Source organism: Hypanus sabinus, chromosome 27, assembly GCF_030144855.1.
Source record: "Hypanus sabinus isolate sHypSab1 chromosome 27, sHypSab1.hap1, whole genome shotgun sequence".
Classification (NCBI taxonomy): Eukaryota; Metazoa; Chordata; class Chondrichthyes; order Myliobatiformes; family Dasyatidae; genus Hypanus; species Hypanus sabinus.
Genome location: NC_082732.1, coordinates 14,871,408 through 14,897,558, shown reverse-complemented (window position 1 = coordinate 14,897,558; position 26,151 = coordinate 14,871,408). Strand labels below are relative to the sequence as shown.

The window sequence follows — 26,151 nt, the reverse complement described above, 5'->3', positions numbered from 1 at the left end:
CGCAATAATTTTTACTTCTTTTATGTTCTGTTCAATCTCATCCATAGTAACTTTTGTTGGTATTCCCAAAATATCTCTTGTCCACTTTCTATTGTTGGGTATTGAACATTGTTGGGTATTCGGCCGTCTATTTTATTTAATCTTATCACTTTGTCTTGCTGAGCACTATCCCGACAAATCACTAATAGTGATCCATTTTGTAATACCTTTGCGCTTTTGACCTCGCCTATAAGTTTGTTGATTACCTTCGTCAAATGAATCGGGTTCCAATCATCAGAAGACTTTGCTCGGTTTTATAATTGCTTTAATCTTCTCTTCTTTCCATTGTTTTGCTATCCTACTTCAGTCATTCCCCTGATTCCTCAGAGTTTGACATCTCATACCTCTGTTTTCTTGCTTTTTCCACTCCATTCCTCTTCCCCGCCAACCTCCATCTCTAACTCACTTCCTGAATCGTCAGTTCCTCCTGCCATTCCCAATCTAGTTGTTTAGCCAACCACCGTCCTTCCTCCGCTCACGCACTCAAAGCCTCCTTCTCACTCAGCAGTTCAGCCAGTTGTGGAGTCCAGGTCGTTGGGAGTATTTAAAGTGGAGATTGAATGGTTCTTGATTGGCCACAGCATCACAGATTACGGGGAGAAGGCCAGAGAGTGGGGCTGGGGAGGGGGAAAAAAGGATCAGCTATGATTGAATGGTGGTGTCAGTATTTCCAGTTGAACTCTGTCTTTTTGTGTGTTTCCCCCTAGCCGTCAGTCTGTGGTTTTGTATTGCCCGTCTCTGCTCCCGCTCTACTCCGCTTCTCATTATTACCTGTACTGCTGCCACCTGTGTCTCATTGTGCTCCACCTATCATCTGCCTCTCTGTTTATTACTCAGAGTATTTTAGCCCTGTGTTTTCAGCTGTTTGTTGTCAGGTTGTGCCAGTGAATTTTCCTGAGGCTGTCCAGCATTTGTATCTGTACTCTAGCTGTCTGAATATTGACTCTGCCTGTTTCCTGATTTTGGTGTTTGGATTTCTCTGGATGTTTTGATCTCTGCCTGAACTTTGACGCTGACTTTGTTGTTGAACCTTGGGATTTGTTACTCAATTAATATCACTGTGTGCATAGTACTGGGTCTGCGATTGGATCCCTGCTCCAGTGTCCTGACAGGTGGAGCAAACTCAATGGGTCAAATAGCCTAATTTTGTACTTATATCTTATGGTCTCTTATTTATGATTAAAACTGTTTCTTGCTCACAACCCAATCTGGAAAATTCCCAAGACTTTATTCACTTTTATATGAATTATTCTTAATTCCTATTCCCTTTTCTGGAGGTAAGTATTCAGCCAGTGTGTGGCGGATGTTCTCAGCTTCTGATTTTAGTCCTATACAGTATTCCCCCTGCCCAATTTTCTACAAGGCTCTGTTTCCATTCTTTGAGCTTCTCCATCTCCATTCTGTTCATTCTGACAATGTCAGTTACTGCAATAGTGCATCTGATATGCCCTCATCTCCCTCCACTGTGGCTTGCAGCCCCTCAACTACATTCATTCAACCTTATATTTTCCATTTAACAGAAAACCAAGCAAACTGTTGGAGTTGCAGGCGGACATTTCTCTCAGTTCTAATGGACTTCATCCCAGGAAAGAAATAGCCAGTGAGCGAGCTGATCCATTGGTTTTAATTTTCTAAAATTCCATGGATTTGGGTAAGGTTCCAATCGGTTGAAAAACAGTAAGTGAGGTTCCTTTATTGGGCAAAAGGAGGGAGGCAAAATGCAGAATCCATGATTGTAGTGACCCCTTAAGAAAAAGGAGAATGAATCCAAAAGTTAGCTCTCAAACTTCAGCCAAGGGAAAATGTTGGAAATTTTTATTAAAAACAGGACAATTAAAAATAGTTATCTTGAAAGGGATATCATATCTGACCCATTTGCTGCAGATCTTTAAAGGAGCCACAGATGCTGTGGATAAAGAGGAGTCAGTCTATTTCCACAAGGCTTGATAGGGTGAGACTTCAGTTACAGAGGACAATAAATTGTGGATTAGAATTTAGCACACTGGTGTAGATAGAAGATTGGGCCAGGAACAGGAAACGGAGAGCAGGTGTTAATGTCTTTTTCTGGTTGATGAGATGAAATGATGGGTGGGCTACAGGGAACAGTGTTGGGCCTTGAAGTTTTTACTTAGAAGGACTTGTAAGAAAGGATTAAAGGTATGGTTGTTAAATTTGCTGATTACAGATGGAAAAAACAGTTGCAAAGGAAAAGAAGTAAGGAAATTACTGAGAAATATAGATAGGTTACGTGACTGGACAGAGGTCTGAAAAATAGGAAAACGTGAAAACTTTCAGGGGAGAAATAAAAGCACATTCAATAAATGGCGTGAGTTTGCAGAGCTCTGAGATGCTGAGGGTTCAGGAAGTCTGATGCCTTACTTACTGAAAGCTGGTACACAGGTTCAGAGACAGAATCCGGTTTATTATCACCAGCATGTGTTGTGAAATTTGTTACTTAGCAGCAGCAACAGTTCAATGCAATACATGATAAAATGGAAAGAAGAAAAATATATAAGTAAATCAATTACAGTAAATATATATGTAAATTGGGTAGATTAAAATAGTGCAAAAACAGAAATAATTTATATTTTAAAAAGTGAGGTAGTGTTCATGGGTTCATTGTCAATTTAGGAATCATACAGCAGAGGGGAAGAAGCTGTTCCTGAATCGCTGAGTGTGTGCCTTCTGGCTTCTGTGCCTCCTTCGTGATGGAAGGAAGCAAGTAGTTTAGGAAAGCTACCAAAATATTATTGTCCTGAAGAAGGTTCATTTCCATGGATGCTGCCTGACCAGCTGAGTTCCCCAGCATCTTGTGTGTGTTACTCTGGATTTCCAGCATCTGCAGAATTTCTTGTGTTTGAAATGCTATTGTTCATTGCTGGGGAATTAAATACAAGAATACAGACATAATGTTTCAGCTACTTCCTTTCTAGTTTATGGTGACTGAGATGGATGTTAGATAGGACCATTATCTGGAGTACTTTCTATAGTATTGGTCTTTCTGTTTAAAGAATGATGTTGGAAGCAGTATTAAGAAAGTTTATTCAACCAATAAACAGATGTATCCCTCATGAGAAGAAATCAGACATGTTAGGTTTTTATCTGCTGGAGTTTAGAAGATTGAGCGGGTATGCCTAAATGGACACAAAATCCCTACAACTCTTTATAGGGTGGATGTGGAGAGGGTGTCTCCTCTTGCAAGAGAATTTAGAACTAGGAATCTCTCAGAGCTGAAATAATGTAATTTTATTCACTTAAAGCTTGTACAATTTTGGGAGGTGGAACAAAATCTTCGAGTAATCTTAAGGTGGAGGTAATTAGATACTTGAAAAGCAAAGGTTGAAAGCGTTTTCAATCAGTAGATGGGAATGTGGAATTAAATATCTTGACGTCATTTCCACTATTACAGGTTTGAACATATTGCTGAGGCTCTCATCTTAGTAATGAAAACAACATTTTTGATGCAGTCTTAAAACAAGGTTCCATCTGTTTCCTCAAATGGCATAAAGAATCCTTCAACTTTATCTAAAGATAAGAGGATCCTGATTAATTTTCTGTTCAATATTCGTTCCTTAACTATTGGTATTTCTATCTGTTATAATCTTGTGAATATCTTCGCTGTTATGAACCATTACTCAATGAATATAAGCTGACAGACAAGTGTCCCAACATTATCACAGTGTCAGAAACAAGAGAAAATCAGCATATGCTGGAAATCCAAAGCAACACACACAAAATGCTGGACAAACTCTGCAGGCCAGGCAGCAATTATGAAAAAGAGTAAACAGTTGATGTTTCGGGCCAAGACCTTTCTTCAGGACACTTTGAAAACATCACAGTTTGGAGTTTTCAAAGGTTGGCTATGTGGTATCCTCTTTTCACTGGCTATCACTGAAGGATTTAAGTTATAGCAATATGCCTGTAGACATATTCCTAAATTATTTAGAAAATATAAATGAATAAAACATGTACTCTAAACAGTAAAATTACTGATTTTCTTCATTAAAAAAGTAGTCATGAAGATAAGTTCTAAATCCATATTGAGTTATTAAATTATATTCATAAGCAGTATTTTGGTTGTTGCTAACATAAGAATTAGAGTTTTTATGCTGACTGTAATGCTTAAGAGAAAATACGTGTCAGATTACAATGAACTGCATTCAGCTGTTTTCAACCTTGAAATGTTGTAACCTTACCTATTTATTACACACTACACCTACACAGAGTAGAAGGCCTCTTCTCTAAATCTCTACACCTTGGCAATAACCTAAGCTCGCACCTTCCTAAATCTATTCAGGAAATGAGTAAGAAAAAGCAGATGCAGATGGTGCATTAGATTCTTCTATGCTTTGGAGAACTCATGGTATAATATAATGTATATAATATAATGGTATAACAGAGATTAAAAGATGTAATGACCCAAAAAATTGGCTAGAGTCCATAGTTGTCCCTTTGAGAGGGGAGAGTGTAGGGCAATCTAAAAGGAATGTGAAAAGTGCATCACATCAAAAATATATCTGCAGTGTGAGAAATCTAAACTGCAGTGGTCAAGAAAAAATAGGATGTTGTATGCCAATGGCCTGTGAAAGGTTGATTTTATACCAGGTACTCATTATACAATCAACTCACTTAGCTGGCTATCTTCAGCACAGGGAGATTAAGAGTATTCATCTTCCAGTCTCTGTTGCAGACTGCCAGATCAGAAAAGAAGGATGGCTTGCACTATCAACAAAAGCAGAAAATCATTGTAATGTGGCATTTCAGCCAACCAAATGTAATTTGTAAGCATTCATCTAGTTCACCATACAAGTTAATAAACATAATTGATGTTTCTTTTGTGACTCAGTGAAGCCACAAATAATAGTTTGCATCTATTTTAAATAGACACATTACAATAGTTATGAGTGATTGAGATAATCTGGGGATCAGATTTTCTAAAAGCCTGTATCTGTACAGTGAGAGAATCAATACTAATCTAGATGGGATTGTACATATGGAGGAGGCTTGAAGGGGATATGGACATGGAGTGACTGAACGGGAATATGGAAAATGTGATGTTATCAACTTGTCTGCACAACAGAGATGAATAGTATTTGTTAAATAGAGTCCAGGGTGTCACTGAAGGCCAATGTACTGGTACAGCAAGTGATCAAAGGAGTAAATGGTATATTGTCCTCTGTTAGGAAAGGATTTGAATGCAGTAATAAGGTAGTCTTTTGCAACTTTATAGAATCGTATGTGATTGTACTTGGAGAATTGTGCACACTTTCCTGCTCCTTGCACACTCCATATGGGGACCACCAATTCCCTGGATTGGTTCTATGGTTGGCAGGTTTGCTATATGAGGAGAGATTTAGTATATTGGGACTATAATCTTGAGAGAAGATCTTATCAAAATGTACAAAATTCTTGAAGAGATTGACAGTTCAAATGCAAGGAGGATGTGTCCTCTGAGTGAGGGATCTGGGACTTGGGGCACAAGAAATTTGAGAATTAAGGATATGAGAGGAGTGAAGACACTTCTCCTTTAAGTGTGATGAACATTTTGAATTCTTTACCTCAGAGGCCTGCAGAAGCTCAGTCATTAGGTTCATTCAAAACAGAAGGGGTGGCTAGATTTCTGGGAATCAGGGAATTGTAAGATATGGGGAAAGTGCAGGAAAATAGTTGTGAACTTAATGAATGGTAGGGTGGGTACAAAGGGTTCTATGGCCTACTCCTAATCCTATTTCTTATGTTCTTCGTAATTCTTGGAGTTCTGAAAAATCAAATTAATCTTCAGAACTTATTGAATAAAATTTCAGTAAAGACAAGCAGAATAAATGATGTATTGAATGATCAGGCACTAATAACAGCTTATTACCCCCACCATATTTCCATTAACTTCCCAGCAAATTCCTATGCAAACATGCACATCAGGGACAATTTGCAGTGGCCGATTAACTTTACATAATCTTCACTGAACTAGGGTTGATCTTCCTGCCTTGATAGTAAAGTGAAGGAATGCCTCACGAGGGAGTACCATATTACCTTCATTAACAAAAGGATTCAGCAGAGGATGTACTTCTTGCGTCAGTAGGTAAAATTCTATTGGTTAGCACAACACTTTACAGTACTGACAACCCAGGTTCAGTTCCCGCCACTGTTTGTAAGGAGTTTGTATGTTCTCACCGTGACCGTGTGGCTTTCCTCTGGGTGCTCCAGTTTTCTCCCACAGTCCAAAGACATACTGCTTTGCTGCTTTGTAGGTGAATTGGTTACTGTAAATTGGTTAGGCTAGGGTTAAATCAGGGATTGCTGGATAGTGCAGCTTGAAGAGCCAAAAGGGCCTGTTCTGCACTGTATCTCAGTAAATAAGTAAATAAACATTGGGGATTTCTACGCAACTATCTGTGGTGAACTACATATACCTGTCTGGACACGCCCCCCCCCCCCCCCCCCCCCCCGCTGACGGCTCCTGTGGCTCCTCCCACAGACCCCGGTATAAAGGCGATTGGGGCCTGAGCCCTGCCTCTCAGTCTCCAGGATGTAGCATGGTGGTCAATTGCTGCTTGTTCTTTCTTCCTGTCAATAAAAGCCGATATCTCGCCTGACATCTCAGAGAGTTATTGATGGTGCATCAATATCATAGAAAGCATCCTCGTATCAGCCATTACTGACTGGTGCAGCATCCTCTCACAATATACCAAAACTACAATGAACTGTCAGGCCAGCAGAAAGGTAATTGGCAGCTGTCTACCATCACTTCAGGACTCCTATGTGTCCAGGACAAAGGAGCAAGCAGGAAAAATCACTGCGGACACAACCCCCCCTGCAAACACAACCCCCTTTCCTTCTTGAGTGCATTAGAACAAAAAACTTCACTCTCTCTTAAAAGTTTCTTTCCCAGACTGTTCACCTGATCAACCATTCTAGTTATCCCACCCCCACCATGCCCCTCTATTACCCCCATTACTGAACTATACTGTAAACACCTTCAACTACTTTTGATCATGTTGTTTACATTGCAAATACTGCTTATATATATGTATTTTTGCACATTTTATTCCATATCTGCATATTGACACTTTTTACATAAATTTTTATTCTTTATAATTGTTGAATGTTGTTGCTTTTTGATGCACGTTGTGCCCTGACCAACAGCAAGTTCCTAATACAGGTAAAGGTATGTGGTGAGTAAAGCTGGTCCACAGATTATGGTTGAATACAATCTGCAGCTGCTAGCAGTCTCAGTGCTTCATACAGTAAATGCACAGTTTTGAGGTGCCAGATCCGTTTGGCATAAAGCTGATGTTACACGTTCCCTTGGAAGGTTTCCTCGTTGTGAGGACACAACTTTATCCGTAGTGCAGCAACTATTCCTGCCTTCATCTACAGCCGGTAGGCTGGCACAGATAAGGTAAAGCAGGATTACTCTTCGCATTGGTGCTCTAGCTGTTGGCCACTGATCCAGGGTGACAACTCTGCCCTTCAGCACACAGCCAAAAGCCAACATAGTCGATGAATACTGAAGTTCGCCATTTATGGTTATTCTTTAGTCCCATATCTACTCGTTCTTTTTCTAATTCTAACCCACATCAGTGGTACTCTCTTAAGGGAGGACACTATACCAACCAGTTACAGCCTGGTATTCTCACTGCAGCCATTTTGAACTCAGATGAAAGTCTGTGATTGGTAGAACATGTTTGAGGGGTGACTGGACTTTGTTATATTCCTTCTTAGTTCAATTGCAGACACAATCTCAATGGCTCTCCACACAGCTTTAGACCACCTTGACGACACAAACACCTACATCAGGATGCTGTTCATCGACTATTGCTCAGCATTTAACACCATCATTCCCACAATCCTGATTGAGAAGTTGCAGAACCTGCGCCTCTGTACCTCCCTCTGCAAATGGATCCTCGACTGGAAGACCACAATCTGTGTGGATTGGTGACAACATATCTTCCTCGCTGACGATCAGCACTGGCGCACCTCAGGGGTGTGTGTTTAGCCCACTGCTCTACTCTCTGTATACACGACTGTGTGGCTAGGCACAGCTCAAATACCATCTATAAATCTGCTGATGATACAACCATTGCTGGTAGAATCTCAGGTGGTGACGAGAGGGCGTACAGGGGTGAGATATGCCTGCTAGTGGAATGGTGCCACAGCAACAACCTGGCACTCAACGTCAGTAAGATAAAACAGCTGATTGTGGACTTCAGGAAGGGTAAGACGAAGGAACACATACCAATCCTCATACAGGGATCAGAAGTGGAGAGAGTGAGCAGCTTCAAGTTCCTGAGTGTCAAGATCTCTAAGGATCTAACCTGGTCCCAACATATCAAAGTAGTTATAAAGAAGGCAAGACAGCGGCTATACTTCATTAGAAGTTTGAAGAGATTTGGCATGTCAACAAATACACTCAAAAACTTATATAGATGTACCGTGGAGAGCATTCTGACAGACTGCATCACTGTCTGGTATGGATGGGCTACTGCACAGGACAAAGAAGCTGCTGAAGGTAGTAAATTTAGTCAGCTCCATTTTGGGCACTAGCCTACAAAGTACCCAGGACATCTTTGGGGAGTGGTGTCTAAGAAAGGCAGCGTCCATTATTAAGGATCGTCAGCACCCAGGGCATGCCCTTTTCTGACTGTTACCATCAGGCAGGAGATACAGAAGCCTGAAGGCACACACTCAGTGATACAGGAACAGCTTCTTCCCGTCTGCTGTATTCCTAAATGGACAATGAACCCATGAACACTACCTCACTTTTTAAAATATAAATTATTTATGTTTTTGCACTATTTTAATCTATCCAATTTACATATATATTTACTGTAATTGATTTACTTATATATTTTTCTTCTTTCCATTTTATCATGTATTGCATTGAACTGCTGCTGCTAAGTAACAAATTTGACAACACATGCTGGTGATAATAAACCGGATTCTGAAGTAGATGTTCTGATCGGCTGTTGTGGGTTTACTACAGCACCAGAAATTCCGGCTTAACTCTGACAGCAACATGAAGAGCAAAGTCTAATACTTGGTGGTGCATTTTAAAAAGAAAAGATGCCATATACTTGATATAACTGAAGATAAGACAATTATTTAATTTGAAAGGTTACTTCTAAAGACCAAAGGGATCCAGAATCAGAATCAGGTTTAATATTATTGGCATATGTTGTGCAATATGTTGTCTTCGCAACAGCAGCCCAATGCAATACAAAATAATAGAGAAATTTATACATCTATTAAATAGATAAATTAAGTCATGCAAAAATAAAAATAAAAAAGTAGTGAGATAATGTTCATAGATTCAATGTCCATTCAATCAGGTGGCAGAGGGGAAGAAGCTGTTCCTGAATTGTTGTGTGTGTGCCTTCAGGCCCCTGTACCTGCTTCCTGATGGTAGCAATGAGAACCAGGCATGGGCTGGGTGACAGCAGACCTTAAGGATGGATGCCGTCTTTTTCTGGCATCATTTCTTGATGATGTCCTGGATGCTACAGAAGCTAGAGCCCAAGCAGAAGCAGAGGATGATAAAAGCAAATCAAAATTCTGAGGATTTCAGGAAGAATGAGTGGGGAAACTTTAGGATGTGATTTCAGTGTAAGGTTGTGGGATGGGTAAAAGAATGTACAAAGGAAATCAGATCAAGAGAGTCAATAGAGGACAACTGAGAGCAGCCATAAGCCATGGAGATACTCAGCATCCATGGGAGAGAGAATGTTTCTGTTTGATGAGCTTTGATTGAGTTATAGTACAGAACACTGAGTTTCTGTATAGTACAGAAACAGCCCTTTGGACCAAGTGGTCCATGCTGATCAAATTGCACCATCTCGGATCGCAAGACCCTGCAGTGGATAGTAAGGTCAGCTGAGAAGATCATCGGGGTCTCTCTTCCTGCCATTACGGACTCTTACACTACACATTGCATCTGCAAAGCAAACGACATTATGAAGGACCCCACACAACCCTCATATCAATTCTTCTCCCTCCTGCCATCTGGGAAAAGGCACTGAAGCATTCGGGCTCTCACGGCCAGACTATAACAGTTTCTTCCCCCAAGCCATCAGACTCAATACCCAGAGTCTGGACTGACACCTTACTGCCCTATTGTCTTGTTTATTATTTATTGTAATGTCTGCACTGTTTTGTGCACTTTATGCAGTCCAGTGTAGGTCTGTAGTCTAGTGTAGTTTTTTTCTGTTTTTTTAATGTAGTTCAGTCTAAATTTTGTACTGTTTCATGTAACACCATGGTCCTGAAAAACGTTGTCTCGTTTTTACTGTGTACTGTACCAGCAGTTATGGTCAAAATGACAATAAGAAGTGACTTGACTTGATATGAACAAACCCTATAAACTCTTCAGGCATTTATTAAATCCCATGAAAAGTCAGATTCTCTGCATGTTCAGCCTCAGCACAGAATCTTTCCAGCACTTACCATTTCTTCTCAGATTTGCAGAATTTGAAGTTCTGTTCTTTTTCCCCTCTTTTAAATAGTTCCAACCATTGCGTTTCGTTTCCCAAAGACAAATTCTTCGGGAAGAGGGAATGAGGGCGAGAGAGAAATGAAACAGCTGCTAGAATTACGGCTTCAGCCAGCGAAATAAACCACAAAGTTGCTGAAAAATCTAAGTTAAAACAAAAGCTGTAGTAACCGGGCAAATGTTTTAAACACGTCTTTAAGAGAATCCTGGGAATCTTAGCTGCCTGCTGAAAGACATTTTACAGGGAGTCTGAATGACATTTCGGGTTTTTACATGCTTGGAGTAACAAAGGAATTCCCTGGAAGAGAAAACGAAACTTTACACGCATATTTAACGCGAGGATCCTGTTGCCGTGGCTGACACCCTCCGAACAGCTCCAGCCCGCCCTCCCCTTACTGTGATTTTGTACACTGGGAGCCGTGAAAATAACATTTTCATAAAAAGAGAAGCATTTCCGGCAAAATACACACGCCTCTACGAGCACTGATGTCAACACTGGGATGAAAGGAGGACCAGGTGAGAGCTTTACTCGCGCAGGGCTCCCCAATCTCGGCGGCTTCGTGACCCCAGCTCCTCGGGAGCCCGTTCTCCTCACCCGAGAACTTGCTCCAAGTTTAGTCCGGAGTGTTTAGCGTCAACATCAAGCGAAACCCCACCGAGACGCTGCAGGGATCTCTGCGGTGATGGCCAAGAGTCGGTCTCCAGATACTAAACCCAGAATCTGGACCAAGTTCGCGGAGGTAGGTTTCTGCTCGGCCTGGCTTCGAGATTCTGTGAGATCCGGTGGTCGCCGTGCTTTGGGGCTTAAGCAGTGCGGAATGTACCTTATACTTACCCTGCATGTTACAGTTAAACAGACAGCAATCATTTTCACAAACAAGAGAACATCTGCAGTTGCAGAAAATTCTCACTACGATTTTGTTTGTTTGAAAAATCAAACCTCCAACTTCAAAGCATATCCATGCAAATATATCCGTGTAGAAAAGCGAGGTTCCCTTCTGGAATTACCTATGTCTGTTCCTGCCTACTCTGGCGCATTTTATTTTTTTTGCTGTTCATTGCTCCTTTAAGCCGCGACAAGTCATGAATGTTTTATACGATGCCCTCCCCGCGTTGCAACACAGACATTCCCCGTTGAACGTTACTCATATCCTGCAACTAAGGATATGCATGAACAGTTTTCCATCACTGGGCATCCAAACGAAAGAATGACGTATTTGTAATGGAAAGCTATTAAGCTACCAAGAAAAATATAAAATTGTTACTGAAACTGTTCGGAAGGCTCTTTAGACTTGATTTGTATTTCCAGAGTTTCGTGCCCAGTCTGGATACAATGCCGTAGGGAGAGATTACATTGCTACTGAATCGTGAGCCATCCCTACTGTATCTTGCAACAAGGATAGAATTCCTAAACAGTTTCATCACTTGAGCCTCCAATACCACGAAATAAATTACAATGGGACAATTAATCCTTCATGTCTACTCGGCGTTAAATAGAAACAGAGTGAGGCAGTTCAGCCCATCGCTATTAAGTTTGCTGCCCCAAGTTAAAATAAAAACACTCAATCGTTTCTAAAATCTTTTCAATTTTAATGATTAAGTATTCATCACTTTATTTTTAAATGTTATGTCGGGGTTTACTTCCAACATGGCCTTCAGAGGTAGTTTTCTTAGTTTAGCTTTTAAACAATGCATCATCATGTTGAATACTTCCATCAAGTCTTTTATTCATCGTGGACAGAAAAGACCCACAGTGTCCTTCCATCCTAGTGACTACTGCTGGGAATTCAAAGTTCAAAGTAAAATTGTTATCAAAGCACATACATCTCACCAAATATTAACTTGAGATTCATTTTCTTGCAGGCATTCATAGTAAAACAGAAAAATTCAATAGAATCAGTGAAAAACTACACACAAATACTGACAAGCAGCCAAATTTCAAAAGAAGACAAATAAAAACAATAAGTAAATAATACGGCAAACATGAGTTTCCGGGTCCTTGAACGTGAGTCCGTAGGTTGTGTTAAAGTCAGTGAAGCTATCCATGCTGGCTCAGGAGCCTGATTGGTGAAGGTAATATTTTTTCCTGAAGCTGGTGGAATGGGACCTAAGGCTCCTGCATCTCCTTTCTAATAGCAGCAGCGAGAAGAGAGCATAGCCAGGATGGTGGGCATCCTTGATAATGCATGCTGCTTTCTTGTGGCCGTGCGCCTTGTAGATGATGGGGAAGGCTTTTTGTGTGATGGACTGGTCTGTGTCCACCACTTTCTGTGGAGGTTTCTGGTCTTCCCATATCAGGTGGTGGCTGCATCCAGTCAGGATCCTCTCCGCTGTGCATCTATAGAAGTTTGTCAAGATTTTAGATGACATGTTGAATCCGTGCTGCTGTACCTCTACCTTCCTTACTTCTCAACCCCAAAAACTCTTGCATCCAAAGATCACTGCAACAAGAAGTAACTTTGAACTATCAGAGTAATCAATACAAGGAATGATGAGATGTCTGTAAGGAGTTTGCAAGTTCTCCTTACTGTGACTGTGTGGGTTTCCTCTGGGCCTCTGGTTTCCTCCCACAGTCCAAAGATGTAAAGGCTGGTAGGTTAATTGGTCATTGTAAATTATTCTGTGATAAGGCTGGGTTTAAATCGGAAGATTGCCAGGCAGCGTGGCTTGAGGGTCTGACAAGCCTTTTCCGTTCTGTATCTCAGTAAACATCCTATGATTACTTGGTAGTGAGCTCTAAGCATCAGTTAGAGAGCTCAGAATGGAAGTGAAATAGTTTTCCCATGGGAGGAAGAGACACCCCTCTACACCTTCAGTGAGCAACAAGTATAAAGCAAAATTATCAGACTCCTGGGAGCCTATAACCACTAGCTGAGAAAGATTGCATGTTGCATGCACTCTGAAAATTGATTTCCTGTCACTGGATTCTGTTAATGCTTTCTGATACTAAATATTGAGTGGTATTTCAAATCTATGCCATGGATGTTGAAAATTTTCTTTGGAATTATTCTCACAGTATGTAGGCTCCTTCACTGTGGAGGATCGAGATCTTGAAAGAATGACATGGCGCATTCATCAACAGCTTCGTTTTCTGAAGGTAATTATCAAAGCAACCTTATTATCAAAGTAATTACCAAAGCAAAGTACAGGTATGTGGAGGAATTTAAGGTGGGGGGGGGGATATATGGGAGGCAGGGTTTAAGGGTCGGCACAACATTGTGGGTCGAAGGCCCTGTATTGTGCTGTACAATTCTTTGTTCTAACCTGCATATAATTAAAGTTCTAGGCCTCCATGTTGTGGATAAGATCCCATTCAATCTGGGAGTGGCATTGTGAACTATGACAGTAGGATAAGTTTTAAACTAGCCAAAAAAAAAGGATGTCAGGAAGCTCTTCATACAAGTGATAATCAACAGATAGACTTCCATTTACATTTGCGGAGATAAAAAAATTTCTGAAGTCATTAAAGGCTGGAGGATGGGGAAGAGTTAGATTCTGTATGGATGAATGAAACTGAATAGGTTAAATAGTCTTAAATGTGGGAAGCCATGGATGAAAAGCCATGGAGCTATACCAGAAGTATGAATGGAAAACAAGGGGATGTAAGTCTAGAAATTAGAAAATAAGAAGGGCTGCAGAAAATGGCTGCTGACATAAAAATTAGCTCATTTGAAAAACTTACTGCCGGGAACCAAACTTGGGAACATCTGGAGCTGCCAGAACAATTTGCGCTATGTGAATAAACCACAGCTTCCACAACGTGGGCTTGAAATATCATTCAGCTTTTGTTAGCAGGCTGATGGAGATTTTCCTGCAAAACAACAAACGTTTCAAAGCCAACTAAAATTTGGAAAGGAAAGACAAAATTGAAGCCACACATAGCATTTCCAAAGGTTTTAGGGCAAGGAGAATAATCCAATTACCATTTAATAAAAATGTTAATTTAAAAATATAGCTTAATTTAAAAATCTTAGTAATGAATATTAAAATATTGCTCATAGCTTGATATCTAATAAATATAACTTCTAATAGAAGAAAAATTCAGTTTAATTACACCAAAATATTGAATTGATTATAATTGTGATTTTTTTCACCTACAAAATAGGATTAGTTTGAATCCTCTTTTCACATTTCCCTTGTTGCTCTACATTAGAATTGAATTAGAAAAGCTCATTTGAAACTGGCAATAAGACAAGAAATACAGTTGCTTCTTGATATTATAGATCTAACTTGAACCGATCTGGGCTTTTCAGTTCATTTGTGGCCTGTGCTACATTTAATCTATTACCATAGTAACAAAGAAGAAAAATATGATATATTCTGCCATTTCTGGATATCTGCTGATTTCATTGTGGCCAAGTTTCCAAGTAAAATGTTTCCAGGTGCACAAATTCTTTGCAAACTTATGCCTGTGTGTACATGTGGGATTAATAGTTCCAACTTATTGCTCTTCTTCTATGTTTAAAAGAATATTTTTGATTGCATTTTCATGACTAATTTGTATGATGTGTTTTATGTCTGACATGTGGTTTTACTTTCTGAATAGAAGTTTCCTCGAAAAATGGCAGTAATACTGAAATTCTCATCACAAGGAATAAAGATGTACAATGAAAATAAAGAGGTAAAATCCACAGAATCATTCGTGTGCCACTTATTTACTTTGTTCAGGACTTTGTTCAGTTTCAAGTTAAAATAATCGCTGGAAGTTGAAGGTAATGGAACCTAACATGCCAACATGAATATTTAGAACATACTTTACTTATGACATTGTAATAAGTTTGAACACTGTTTCTTTTTCTTCTTTTTTCTTTAATTTTTTTGTCTTCTCCTTAAGCCAGTATCTCATTCAGTGGTATGGTTTACTTAAGTTATAAATCAAAAGATTTCTCAAGAAAGGTCAAAAGTCACCAGACTGGAAACTGTCATGCAGTCATGAGTGACAGTATTTAGCAAGAGATTAGCACTGAAGTTTCAGTTCACCTAAACCAAAGAGCCCTTCTCTCATGACCATCCCTATATATATTTATGGTAGCCCATGCTTATGTTTTCTGGAATTACTTGCGTCTTCCTGAGTAAACATCCTGAATAAAAATACAACCATTTTATGGAGCTCTATTTCTCAATCAAAGAAAAAGATTGAATTGAGTTTCGTACCTCATCTTGATGTCTTTCTTACTTCAGCCACAATGAATTTCCATCTGGTTTGCCTCAAATTCCACCCTTCTAAATCTTCACATGATTAATAACTTCTGTGACCCACCTCTGTCTTCCTTTTTCAGTTCCTTGTCTCTCAATTACCCTTTTAAGGCCAGATAGTTGCAATAGTGTCAATGGCTTCTTTACACAGGAATCAGTCTCCTTTGTACTTCCAAACTGCTATTCTGTAAACTGTGACGAGTAAACCTGTGTTGTTCACGATTAACACACACACATAAAATGCTGGAGTTGCTCAGCAGGATAGGCAGCATTTGTGGAGGAAAATGGGCTGTTTTCATTTTGGGCCAAGGTGCTTCACCATTGATGCACCATCAATAACTCACACTGAGACGTAGGCGAGATATCGGCTTTTATTGACTGGAAGAAGGAACCAGGAGTGAGTGTCTATCATACAAGGTCTTGGAGACTGAGGCCGAGCGTCAGGCCGCAGATCTCCTTTATACAGAGGCCTGTGGGAGGAGCCACAGGAGCAGTCAGCAGGGGCGTGTCCCGACAGGCACATAGTTCACCACAACCATTCATCAAGACCAGATGCAGGGTCTTAGCCTGAAAAGTGGCCTGCTTATTTTTCTCCACAGGTACTGCCAGACTCACTGAGTTCCCTCAGCATTTTGAGCATCTGCTCTCTCTCATGCCTGTGATCAATTAGATAAATACATTACTAAATGGTGTAGGACAAGTAGTTGGTTTCATTCTTAACATAGCAATTAAAATTGCTATAGCAATAATGAAATTGCTTAATTTTAAACGATAGGGTGTGTTTAGTTTAAAATAACATACTGTACATATATAATATATGTTAGATTATAAGAAAAAAGACCAGGAACAGGCCAACAATGCCTCAAGTCTGTAATATCATTTAATATTATCATGGCTGACCCAACATTTTTCATGCACCTTTCAAATCTATTTCCATTACTCAGAAATCTCTTACATTGAAGCACTGAAGTCGCTTGGATGGAGAGTTAAGTGCCAGGCCAGGGTATCCAAGGCCTGAAGCGAGGTACGGGCCAGTTCAGATCACTGCTCGAAGTTATGGGGTTTATTTGTGGGTTTCTTTGTTTTGTGGCTGCCTGTTAGGAGATGAATCTCATACTTTGATAATAAAACGTTCTTTGAACTTAACCATATAACAATTACAGCACGGAAACAGGCCATCTCAGCCCTTCTAGTCCGTGCCGAACGCTTACTCTCACAAACTTGAACTTCCATTAAAAATCTATCCACCCAGTCATTGAGCGTGAATTATGTCTCCACAGCTTTCTGAGCAAGTAATTCACATTCCTTTGAGAGAAAAAGAAATCTTAACTTCAGTTTTTAGTAGACAATCCATTATTCTGGTTATAGACTCCTCCATAAGGGGGATCTTTCTCTCAGCATTTACCTTGTCAAACCCCACGACATTTTTTTATATTTCAATAATATTGCCTCTCATTTTACTGATGTCAATTTTACTATACTAGAGTACAGACTCAGCTCATTCAACCTTCCCTGATAAGACAATCCCTCCATACCAGAGATGATTCTGGTGGATCTTCTGTGAATTCCCTCCAATGATAGTTTAGCTTTCCTTAAATAAGGGGACCAGAATGGCACATGGTGTGCTAGACTTGTATGTACATTTATAATAAGACTTCTGCTTTGGTATTCCAACACCCTTGAAATGAGAGTCAGCATTCTAATAGTCCTCCTGACTTACTGCTGCACCAGAATGCTAGCTTCTAGTGTTTCATGTATGAGGGCTTCCAAAATATAGTTGTACTACTGTGTCCTGCAGTTTTATTTTCTCAATTTAGGTTAAATAACCAGCTGTTACTATTCTTCCTTTTAAAGTGAATAACTTTACTTATTTCCAAATTATACCCCATTTGCTAACTTTTTGCCCTCTCACTTAACCTATCAATATCTCTCTGTGAACTGTTTGTGCCTCCTCACAGCTTGCCTTCCCTCCTACGTTTGTTGCATCAACAAGTTTGGTTTCAGTACATCAATTTCCTTCCTCTCAATCATAAACACATATTGTAAACTGTTGCACCCTGGCACTGATCCTGCCACCAAAATGCTGGTTACATATTGCCAATCTGAAAATGTCGCCCTCATCCCTAATCACTACATCCCACCAGTTGCCCAAACCTCTATCTATGCTTCTAACACTACGAGTTCTCACTTGTGAAGTAACTTTGTATGAAACTTTGCTTTCCTTTTCAAAATACAAATAGAAAAGCCTTTTCAAAATACAAATCTATTCGATCTACTAGTTTCTTCCTGTCCTCTCTGTTGAGAGAATTAACTTAAATTTGTCCGACAGTTTTCCCTATTTGAATCATGATCAGATTATAACTTCAAATGCTTTACTATTATCTCAATAATAAATCTGAACAGTTTATTTTAGTAGATGTTTCATAGTAGGCTAACTAGCCAATAGCTACTCAAATTTTCCATTTTAAATCAGGAATCAGATTGGCAGTTTTTCAATCCATCAACCCCATCTCCAATCCATCTACTACCCACTAGGGGAGGAAAAGGGGAAAAAAAAACAACACACAAGCTGAACCTATTCAGAGATGGATAATGATATAGATTGAAATCAAGTTACTTGATTAGAAGCTGCAAACGCCCAGAATGAAAATGAGCTGCTGTTCCTCAAGCTTGCATTGAGCTTCATTGCAACAGCTGCTAGATCACAGTGAGAGTGGGATGTAGAATTAAAGTGGCTGACAATGGAAAACTCAGCAGTCCCTTCACCAACCTTGGACAATGTTGTGCCTAGTGTGTTGAATTCAGATTTTCCCGTTTACTACCCTATTCTTGTTGGTCTACCCTATGTTGGCGCGTGGCCTAGAGGGCAAGGCATCAGACTAGTAACCTGAAGGTCACTGGTTCGAGCCTCAGCTGAGGCAGTGTGTTTGTGTCCTTGAGCAAGGCACTTAACAACACATTGCTCTGCGACGTCACCGGTGCCAAGCTGCTTGGGTCCTAGTGCCCTTCCCTTGGACAACATCGGTGGCGTGGAGAGGGGAAGGCCTGCAGTTTGGGCAACTGCCGGTCTCCCATACAACCCTGCCCAGGCCTGCACCCTGGAAACTCCAGGTGCAGATCCATGGTCTCTCGAGACCGACGGATGCCACCACCACCCTACTCTTTGCTCTTTGTTTTTTTCAGCTCTGGTTGCATGTGGGTCTCATCCTTCCATTATCAGATGCCGTCTTCATGCAGCTTGGTCCTTCTGTTAACAACTAGTTCTCTCTCTCCCTCTCTACTTACCACCTTTAGAAGTCTCCTCAACAATGACCAGTTCCATTAGTTCTTTGAAAAAGTGCTTCAGAATAGTTACTCCATAAATAATGACATCTATTTTGCAGCCACAATTAGGTGCACTTTTCCCATTTAACAAAGTAAAATGAGTTTTATTGATAAGAGACAGAGAAGAAGGTTTCATGCATTATTGCCATTAAACTTTTCCAGACCACAGTTTCTCTTCAGCCAGTGATAATCGACTTACTTTGAAATAAATTGACTAAGATACCTGGATAAAAATGATTAGCTAAATAATTTCTCAAGGTTAGCAAATCTGGTGACTTTCTGCCTTAGGATTGCTATAGAACAAACAAACTATTGAGCACAAATTAACTTTTTGTGTTGACAGTCTCAATTGAATTGTGAATGATATATTGATACTTTTCTGGTATCAAACCATAACTATCCAATTAGTGGTTCTGTGTGTAGTCCAGCAATATTATTATGTGTGATTATTTTTCTTGAATTACGCCATTTTTTCAAGGCATAACTGGTGGCTGGGCCAGAAAATTGAGCAGGAAATCATTGTGTTGACTCCCTGCATTACAAAACTGTTTATTGCTTCACTGATTACCATATTTTGAATTTTTGTTAACTTGAAAGTGCTTAGAAAACAGCTGTATTTGAGAGTTTTAATAAAAAGGGCTGAGGAAATGAGGATAAAGGAGTTAAGCATTGTTGTTGCTTTCATAAAGACTGTACACCGAAGGTAAATTATTAGCCTGTCTTTATAGCTGCATGAAAATTTTTCTTATTCATGGCATGACAAAGCCACAACCTTCAGATTATTTTGAACAGCTAAGCTTCTTAGCAGGTTTTTGTTAAACTTAGAAAATTATAATGCAGTAGTGTGGTCATAAAACAGTTGAAAACAGAATGCTGGAAGAACTCAGTGGGTCAGATAGGATCTGTAGAGGCCAAAGAGCAACTTGTCATTTCAGGATGAGACTCTGCCCCAGAGCTGAGAGGGAGGAGGAAAGTTGCTAGATAATAGTGAAACCAGATGGGGAGAAAGGATGTTGAGCAGATGGATTTAGATGAGATGGGGTGTGGGGGAGGGGGGAGATGGAAATGGGAAAGGTGAATATAGGGAGAACAAAACTAGATGGACAGCTGAGTGTGTATGGGAGGAAAACATTGTGAGCATATAAACTGGGAAAATCCAGTATTGATACCTTTGAGTTGAAAGCTTTCCAAGTGGAATATACACTCAGTGGCCACTTTATTAGGTATCTCCTGTACCTCCTATATGTTCATGGTCTTCTGCTGCTGTAGCCCATCAGCTTCAAGGTTCAACATGTGTGTTCAGAGATGTTCTTCTGCACAGCACTGTGGTAACGCAGGTTATTTGAGTTACTGTTACCTTCCTGTTGCCTGGCCATTCTCATCTGAACTCTCTCATTAACAAATGTTTTTGCCCACAGAACTTCTGCTCACTGGATCTTTTTGTTTGTTTTTTGCACCATTCTCCATAAACACCAGAGACTGTTGTATGTGAAAATCTGAGGAGATCAGCAGTTTTTGAGCAGCTCAACCCACCCCATCTGGCACCAGCAATCATTCCACAGTCGAAACGATTTAGATCCCATTTCTTCCGTATTCTGGTATTTGGTCTGAACCACAGCTAAACCTCTTGACCATATCTGCATTGCTTTTATGCATTGAGTTGCTCCCACATGATTGGCTGATTAAATATTTGTATTAATATACAGGTGTACCTAAAAATAAGTGGCCACTGAATATAAGATGCTCTTCCAATTTGCATTTAGATTGTTCCCTGGAGAAAGCCAGGGAATATTAATTAAGGATTGAGAGAGAATGTCCCAAGACAATCATTTAGACATGATAGAGGTATTAAATAGGAAGAGGTGTCATTATTCATCAAGGAAAATGTCACAGCACTGCTCAGAGAGGATATATTAGAGGGCTTGTCAACTGAAACAACATGGGTGGAACTGAGGAATAAGAGACGTGATAACCATGTTAATGGGTTGTATATTATAAACCTCCGAATAGCAGAATTTAGAGGGGCAAATTTGTAGAGAGATAGTAGACAATTGAAAAACAGTAAGGTTGTGGTAGTAGGTGATATTAACTTTCTGCATATTGACTTGGAACCCAAACTATCAGAAGAACTGGATGGGATGGAGTTTGTCAAATGTGTTCAGTAAAGTTTCCTTAATCAATGTAGAGGTCCCACCTTGGGCAGTGCAATATTGGATTTCCTCTGAGAGAATGAGATAGGGCAGGTGGTAAAAGCGTGTTAGGGGCACACTTTGAATCTAGTGATCATAATTCCATTAGTTTCAAGATAATTATGGAGGAGGATAGAACCAGTCCTTGGCTGAGATTCTAAATTGGAGAAGGGCCAATGGTTTGCGACAGGTTGTTTTCCGCAGAGATGTTTGGTAAGAGGGAGGCCTTCAGAAGTGAAATATTGGGGGTATAGAATTTGTATGTTCATGATGTGTTTGTAGAATAACATTTGTTGTAGAATAAAAGGCAAAACTAATAGGTTTAGGGAATCTCGGTTTTTGAGGGATGTTGAGGGTTTGGTTAAGAAGAAGGAGGTACATATCAGGAATAGGCAGTTAGGATCAAATGAGGGACTTAAAGGGTATAAGTAATACAAGAGAACAATTATGACAGAAATCAGGAGGGCTAAAAGGGGGCAGGAGGTTACTATGGCAGAAAAGGTGAAGGAGAATCCCAAGGGCTTCCACAGCTATATGAAGAGCAAAAGGGACAAATTGGTCCTCTTGATGATCTGCATGGTCATCTTCGCATGGAGCTGAAAGAGAAGGGAGAAAGCTTAACTGAATTATTTTACATCTGCATTTACTCAGGAGACAGACACAGGGTGTGTAGAACTGATGCAAAACTGTAGTGAGGTCATGGACTGTGTCTGGATTACAAATGAGGAGGTGTTTGCTGTCTTGAGGCAAATTTGAGTAGATAAATCCCCAGGGGCTGACAGTGTGTTCCCTGGGAACTTGTGTGTGTAACCTAGGAGGCTAACATATAACTGTAGGAGCCCCAACAGAGGTATTTAAAATGTCCTTAGTCATTGGTGAGGTTTCAGAGGACTGGAGGATAGCTAACAATGGATGTTCCATTGTTCAAGAAAGGCTCTAAGAATAAGGTGGAAAATTTTAGGTCTCTGTGCCTGACATTATTATTGGGTATTGGAAGGTATTCTAAGGGACTGGATATTTAAGTATTTGGACAGACAAGGCTTAATTATGAATAGGCAACATGGCTTTATGCCCGGTATATCGTGTCTTAACAAGCTTCTGGAGTTTTTCAAGGAGGTTACAAATAAATTTTATTAAGGAAAGGCAGTGGATGGTTTCTACATGAACTTCAGCAAAGCCTTTAATGAACTTCCACATGGGAGGCTGGTCAAGAAGGTTCATTTGCATAGCATTCAGGATGAGGTGGCAAACTGAATTCAACATTGTTTAGTGGAAGAAGCCAGAAACTGGTAGTCAATGGTTGCCTCTTTGACTAGAGGCCTGTGACTAGCGGTGTGCTTCAGGGATCATTGCTGGGTCTGTTGTTGTTTGTCATCTATATCAACGATCTGGATGTGGTAAGCTGGATGATATCTAGATTGGGGGCTTAGTGGACAGCAAGGAAGGCTATTAAAGCTTGCAGTGGGATCTGAACCAGCTAGAAAAATGGATGGAAAAATGGCAGACAAGTGTGAGATGTTGCACTTTGGCAGGACCAAGCAGGGTAGGACTCATACAGTGCATGGTAGGGCACTCTGGTGTGCAGTAGAACAAATGGATGTGGGAAAACAGATCCATAGTTCCTCGAAAGTGGCATCACTGCGAGAAAGGATCAAGAGCTTTTGGCACATTGGCTTTCATAAATCATAGCACTGAGGGCAGGAGTTGAGATGCCATATTGCAATTGTATAAGAAGTTGGTGAGGCTTCATTTAGATTATTGTGTGCAGTTCTCATCATCTACCTACAGGAAGGATATCAATAAGCTTGAAAAATTGCAGATAAAAAGGATGTTGCTGGGACTTGAGGATCTGAGTTGCAGGAAAAGCTTGGACTTTTATCAGGGCAGCACAGCAGTGTAGTAGTATAACCCTACTACTGTGCCAGCAACATGGGTTAAATTTCCACTACAGTCTATAAGACATTTGTACATTCTTCTCACGACCATGTGGGTTTCCTCCATATGCTTTGGTTCCTCCTACATTCCAAACATGAGTGGGTTAACTGAACCATGACAATAGTCCACTCTATAGAATTTAAAGCCTCATCATCCCTTACTAGCTTTTGATCCTCACAGCAAACCACCATTCTCTAACCCCTCATTCTCTGTCCTTCCCTGGGCCCCTCAGGACTGATATACATCCATAACATTTACTTCTGTCCCCCAATGTCCCAGCCCCATGTCCAGCTTCCCTACGAACTAAATAAAGTTTGTAGTGTATGTGCAAGTGCATTAACAAGGCACTTTTTCTTTCCATAGCTGAATCAAAATGTGCAAAAAAAAGCACTGAAAATGGAACTAGACATCGTTCAAATAGTAATATCATAAGAAATTATTAAATGAATGCTCCACCAAACGAGAAGATTTCTGCTCACCTTTGAATTTGCGCTGCCAATATTCCCCATTTCTCCACATTTTCATTTTCTGACCAGAAGTATATCTGCTTTTTATCATTTTCTTTTGTTCCCTAGTTTGCCAACATGTTGTCAACATATTCTGTACACTACTGGATGGTTCAGCTGAGTTTGTTGCAGATTTAGTGGCAACATGATATATTGTCCTCACCTACCACCCCACCAGTTTCTAAATCCAGCACATAATCCTTAATAACTTTTGCCGTCTCCAGCGGGATCTCACCACCAAACACACCTTTCTCTCTCCCCCCTCCCACTTTCTGTTTTTGTAGGGATCGCTCCCTACACGACTCCCTTGTCCATTCCTTTCCTCCCCACTGATGTCCGTCCTGGCACTTATCCTTGCAAGTGGAACAAGTGCCTTACCTGCCCCTCACTACCATTTAGGGTCCTAAACAGTCCTTCCAGGTGAGGCGACACTTTACCTGTGTGTCTGTTGGGCTCATCTACTGTATCCAGTGCTCCTGGTGTGGCCTCCTGTGTATCAGGACAACGTGACACAGATTGGGAGATTGCTTCGCTGAGCATCTACCTCTGTCTGACAGAAAAAAACGGGACAGTGGCCACCCATTTTAATTCCACTTCCCATTCCCATTCCGACATGTTAGTCTATGGCCTCCTCTACTGTCGTGATGTGGCCACATTCACGCTGGAGGAGTATATTCCTTATATTCTGTTTGGGTAACCTTCAACCTGATGTCATGAACATCAATTTCTCAAAGTTCTAGTAAAGCGACCCCCTCACCATTCCCCTTCCCCATTCCCATTTCCCCCTCACACCTTATCTCCTTATCTGCCTTCCCACTTTTCTTTCTTCCTTGGCCTTCTGTCCTCTCCTATCAGACTCCCCCTTCTCCAGCTCTGTATCTGTTCCATTATTCGACTTCCCAGCTCTTTACTTCACCCTCTCACCTTCCTGGTTTCACCTATCACCCTGTGGTTCTTCCTCCTCCCAACTTTCTTCCTCTGACTCCTCTTTTTCTCCAGTCCTGATTCAGGTTCTTGTCGTGCAACGTCAACTGTACTCTTCTCCATAGATGCTGCCTGGCCTGCTGAGTTCCTCCAGCATTTTGTGTGTGTGCCTTGGATTTCCAGCATCTGGAGATATTCTGTTGTTTATGATATACATACTGTATATCTGGGAAAATGCCCTTTTACTGTTAATGGCACATAGAAGTTATATTGGAGTCACAAGGGTGAAAGATGCTAGGAACAACCAGTTAAATTTCTCAAATGATGCAATGTGATCTGAAAATGCTCATTATCATGATCTACACTTGGAAAAAAGTGCTCCGAAAATGAAACAGCAATCTAATTTTAAGGGAACAAGCCAGTTTCCAAAGATTTGAATTATCCATTCTTTTGTTAAGGAAATGGCAACATAAATGCAATTCTCAGCAAATTCTAATGTGCTCTATCGAAAATCATGCCAATATTTTGCAACTATCACCAATAATTTCATGACGGAAATTGGAAAATGTAACAGAAGTAAAGTTGTACAGATCTCTAAGTGTCATCTGAGGATACAATTATGCCATAGACTCAATTCTTAAAATTTATTGTTAACAATTCAGAATTTCAACAATGATTAGAACCTATTAATAAATAAGCCAAAAGTAAACTGATCAATCTAATCTGTTTTATTCATAAACACTTAAGTCTACCATTTTCCTTTCATTCAATTCCAAGTGTAATGTCCAGGAAAAAACTCAGAGACAAAAACTGGAAGAAATATCCAAAGGAGGAATTAATGTGGCATGTCTGTTGGCAGTGCTGCCTGCTATTCCAGTAACCTAGGTATAATTCAGACCTTGGGTGTATTTTTGTGGATTTTGCACATTCTTGCCATAACTGATGGGTTTTTGCTGAATGCCCAAGTTTCCATTTGCTTCCCATGAAATGCTGGGAGGTTAACTGGCGAACACTTTGCTGCACACCAGTCACTGAAAGATGTCAGGCCTGAGAAGCACACCCTCCATGGCAGCAAGACTGCTGCTACACATGTTATAGCTTGCAAAGAGCTTCAGAGTGGATGGAAAGAGCCCCACAATTTTCACAGATATACACAAAAATCTTGATGTTAGAGATAGAGACCAGGATGGAGATCCCATGCATTGCAGTGGGGTTACAGGAAGCTTAACATTTAGCTTAACATGGCAGGAAACAGCTACAGTGGTTTCCTCAAGAACTGAAAATTTTCATTGCTATCTATGCTGTCCCATCACCTTAAAAGCGTTTTGGCTGCAGATCACAAGTTTTTTTTCTGGTCAAAGGTCGCTCACAAAATGTTGGCAATGACATTGAATGCAATGTGTGTCTGGTTAGCTCTTCCTGTTGGAAAACCATTATCCAGTGTTTTTGTGGCATTGTTAATTGCCATGTAACAATTTAGGCCTGAATGTACTTGGGTTTTGATACATGTTCACGTAGTCTGCTTCATTTACTGTGAAGTTGCGAAATGAAT

General features: G+C 40.3%; 1 protein-coding gene and 1 long non-coding RNA gene across 3 annotated transcripts in view; one reads left to right on the top strand and one right to left on the bottom strand.

Moving 5' to 3' along the window:
* Window positions 1–1,524: 1,524 nt before the first annotated feature.
* LOC132381997 (uncharacterized) lies at window positions 1,525–10,557 on the bottom strand. The gene is made up of 3 exons (XR_009508170.1): window positions 10,480–10,557; window positions 4,669–4,761; window positions 1,525–1,784 (listed from the first exon to the last, which is right to left on the bottom strand). It is a non-coding gene; the product is annotated as an uncharacterized LOC132381997 (long non-coding RNA).
* A 23-nt stretch (window positions 10,558–10,580) lies between these two features.
* Window positions 10,581–26,151, top strand: part of sh2d5 (SH2 domain containing 5) — a 64,230-nt gene continuing 48,659 nt past the window's right edge. Inside the window, exons 1-3 of one of the 2 annotated variants that reach the window (XM_059951761.1) lie at window positions 10,581–11,265; window positions 13,542–13,622; window positions 15,072–15,146. In XM_059951761.1, coding sequence (XP_059807744.1) covers window positions 11,209–11,265; window positions 13,542–13,622; window positions 15,072–15,146 — 213 coding nt within the window. In that variant the 5' untranslated portion in view covers window positions 10,581–11,208. The remainder of the gene's footprint in view (window positions 11,266–13,541; window positions 13,623–15,071; window positions 15,147–26,151) is intronic. The other variant, XM_059951762.1, reaches the window with a different exon arrangement.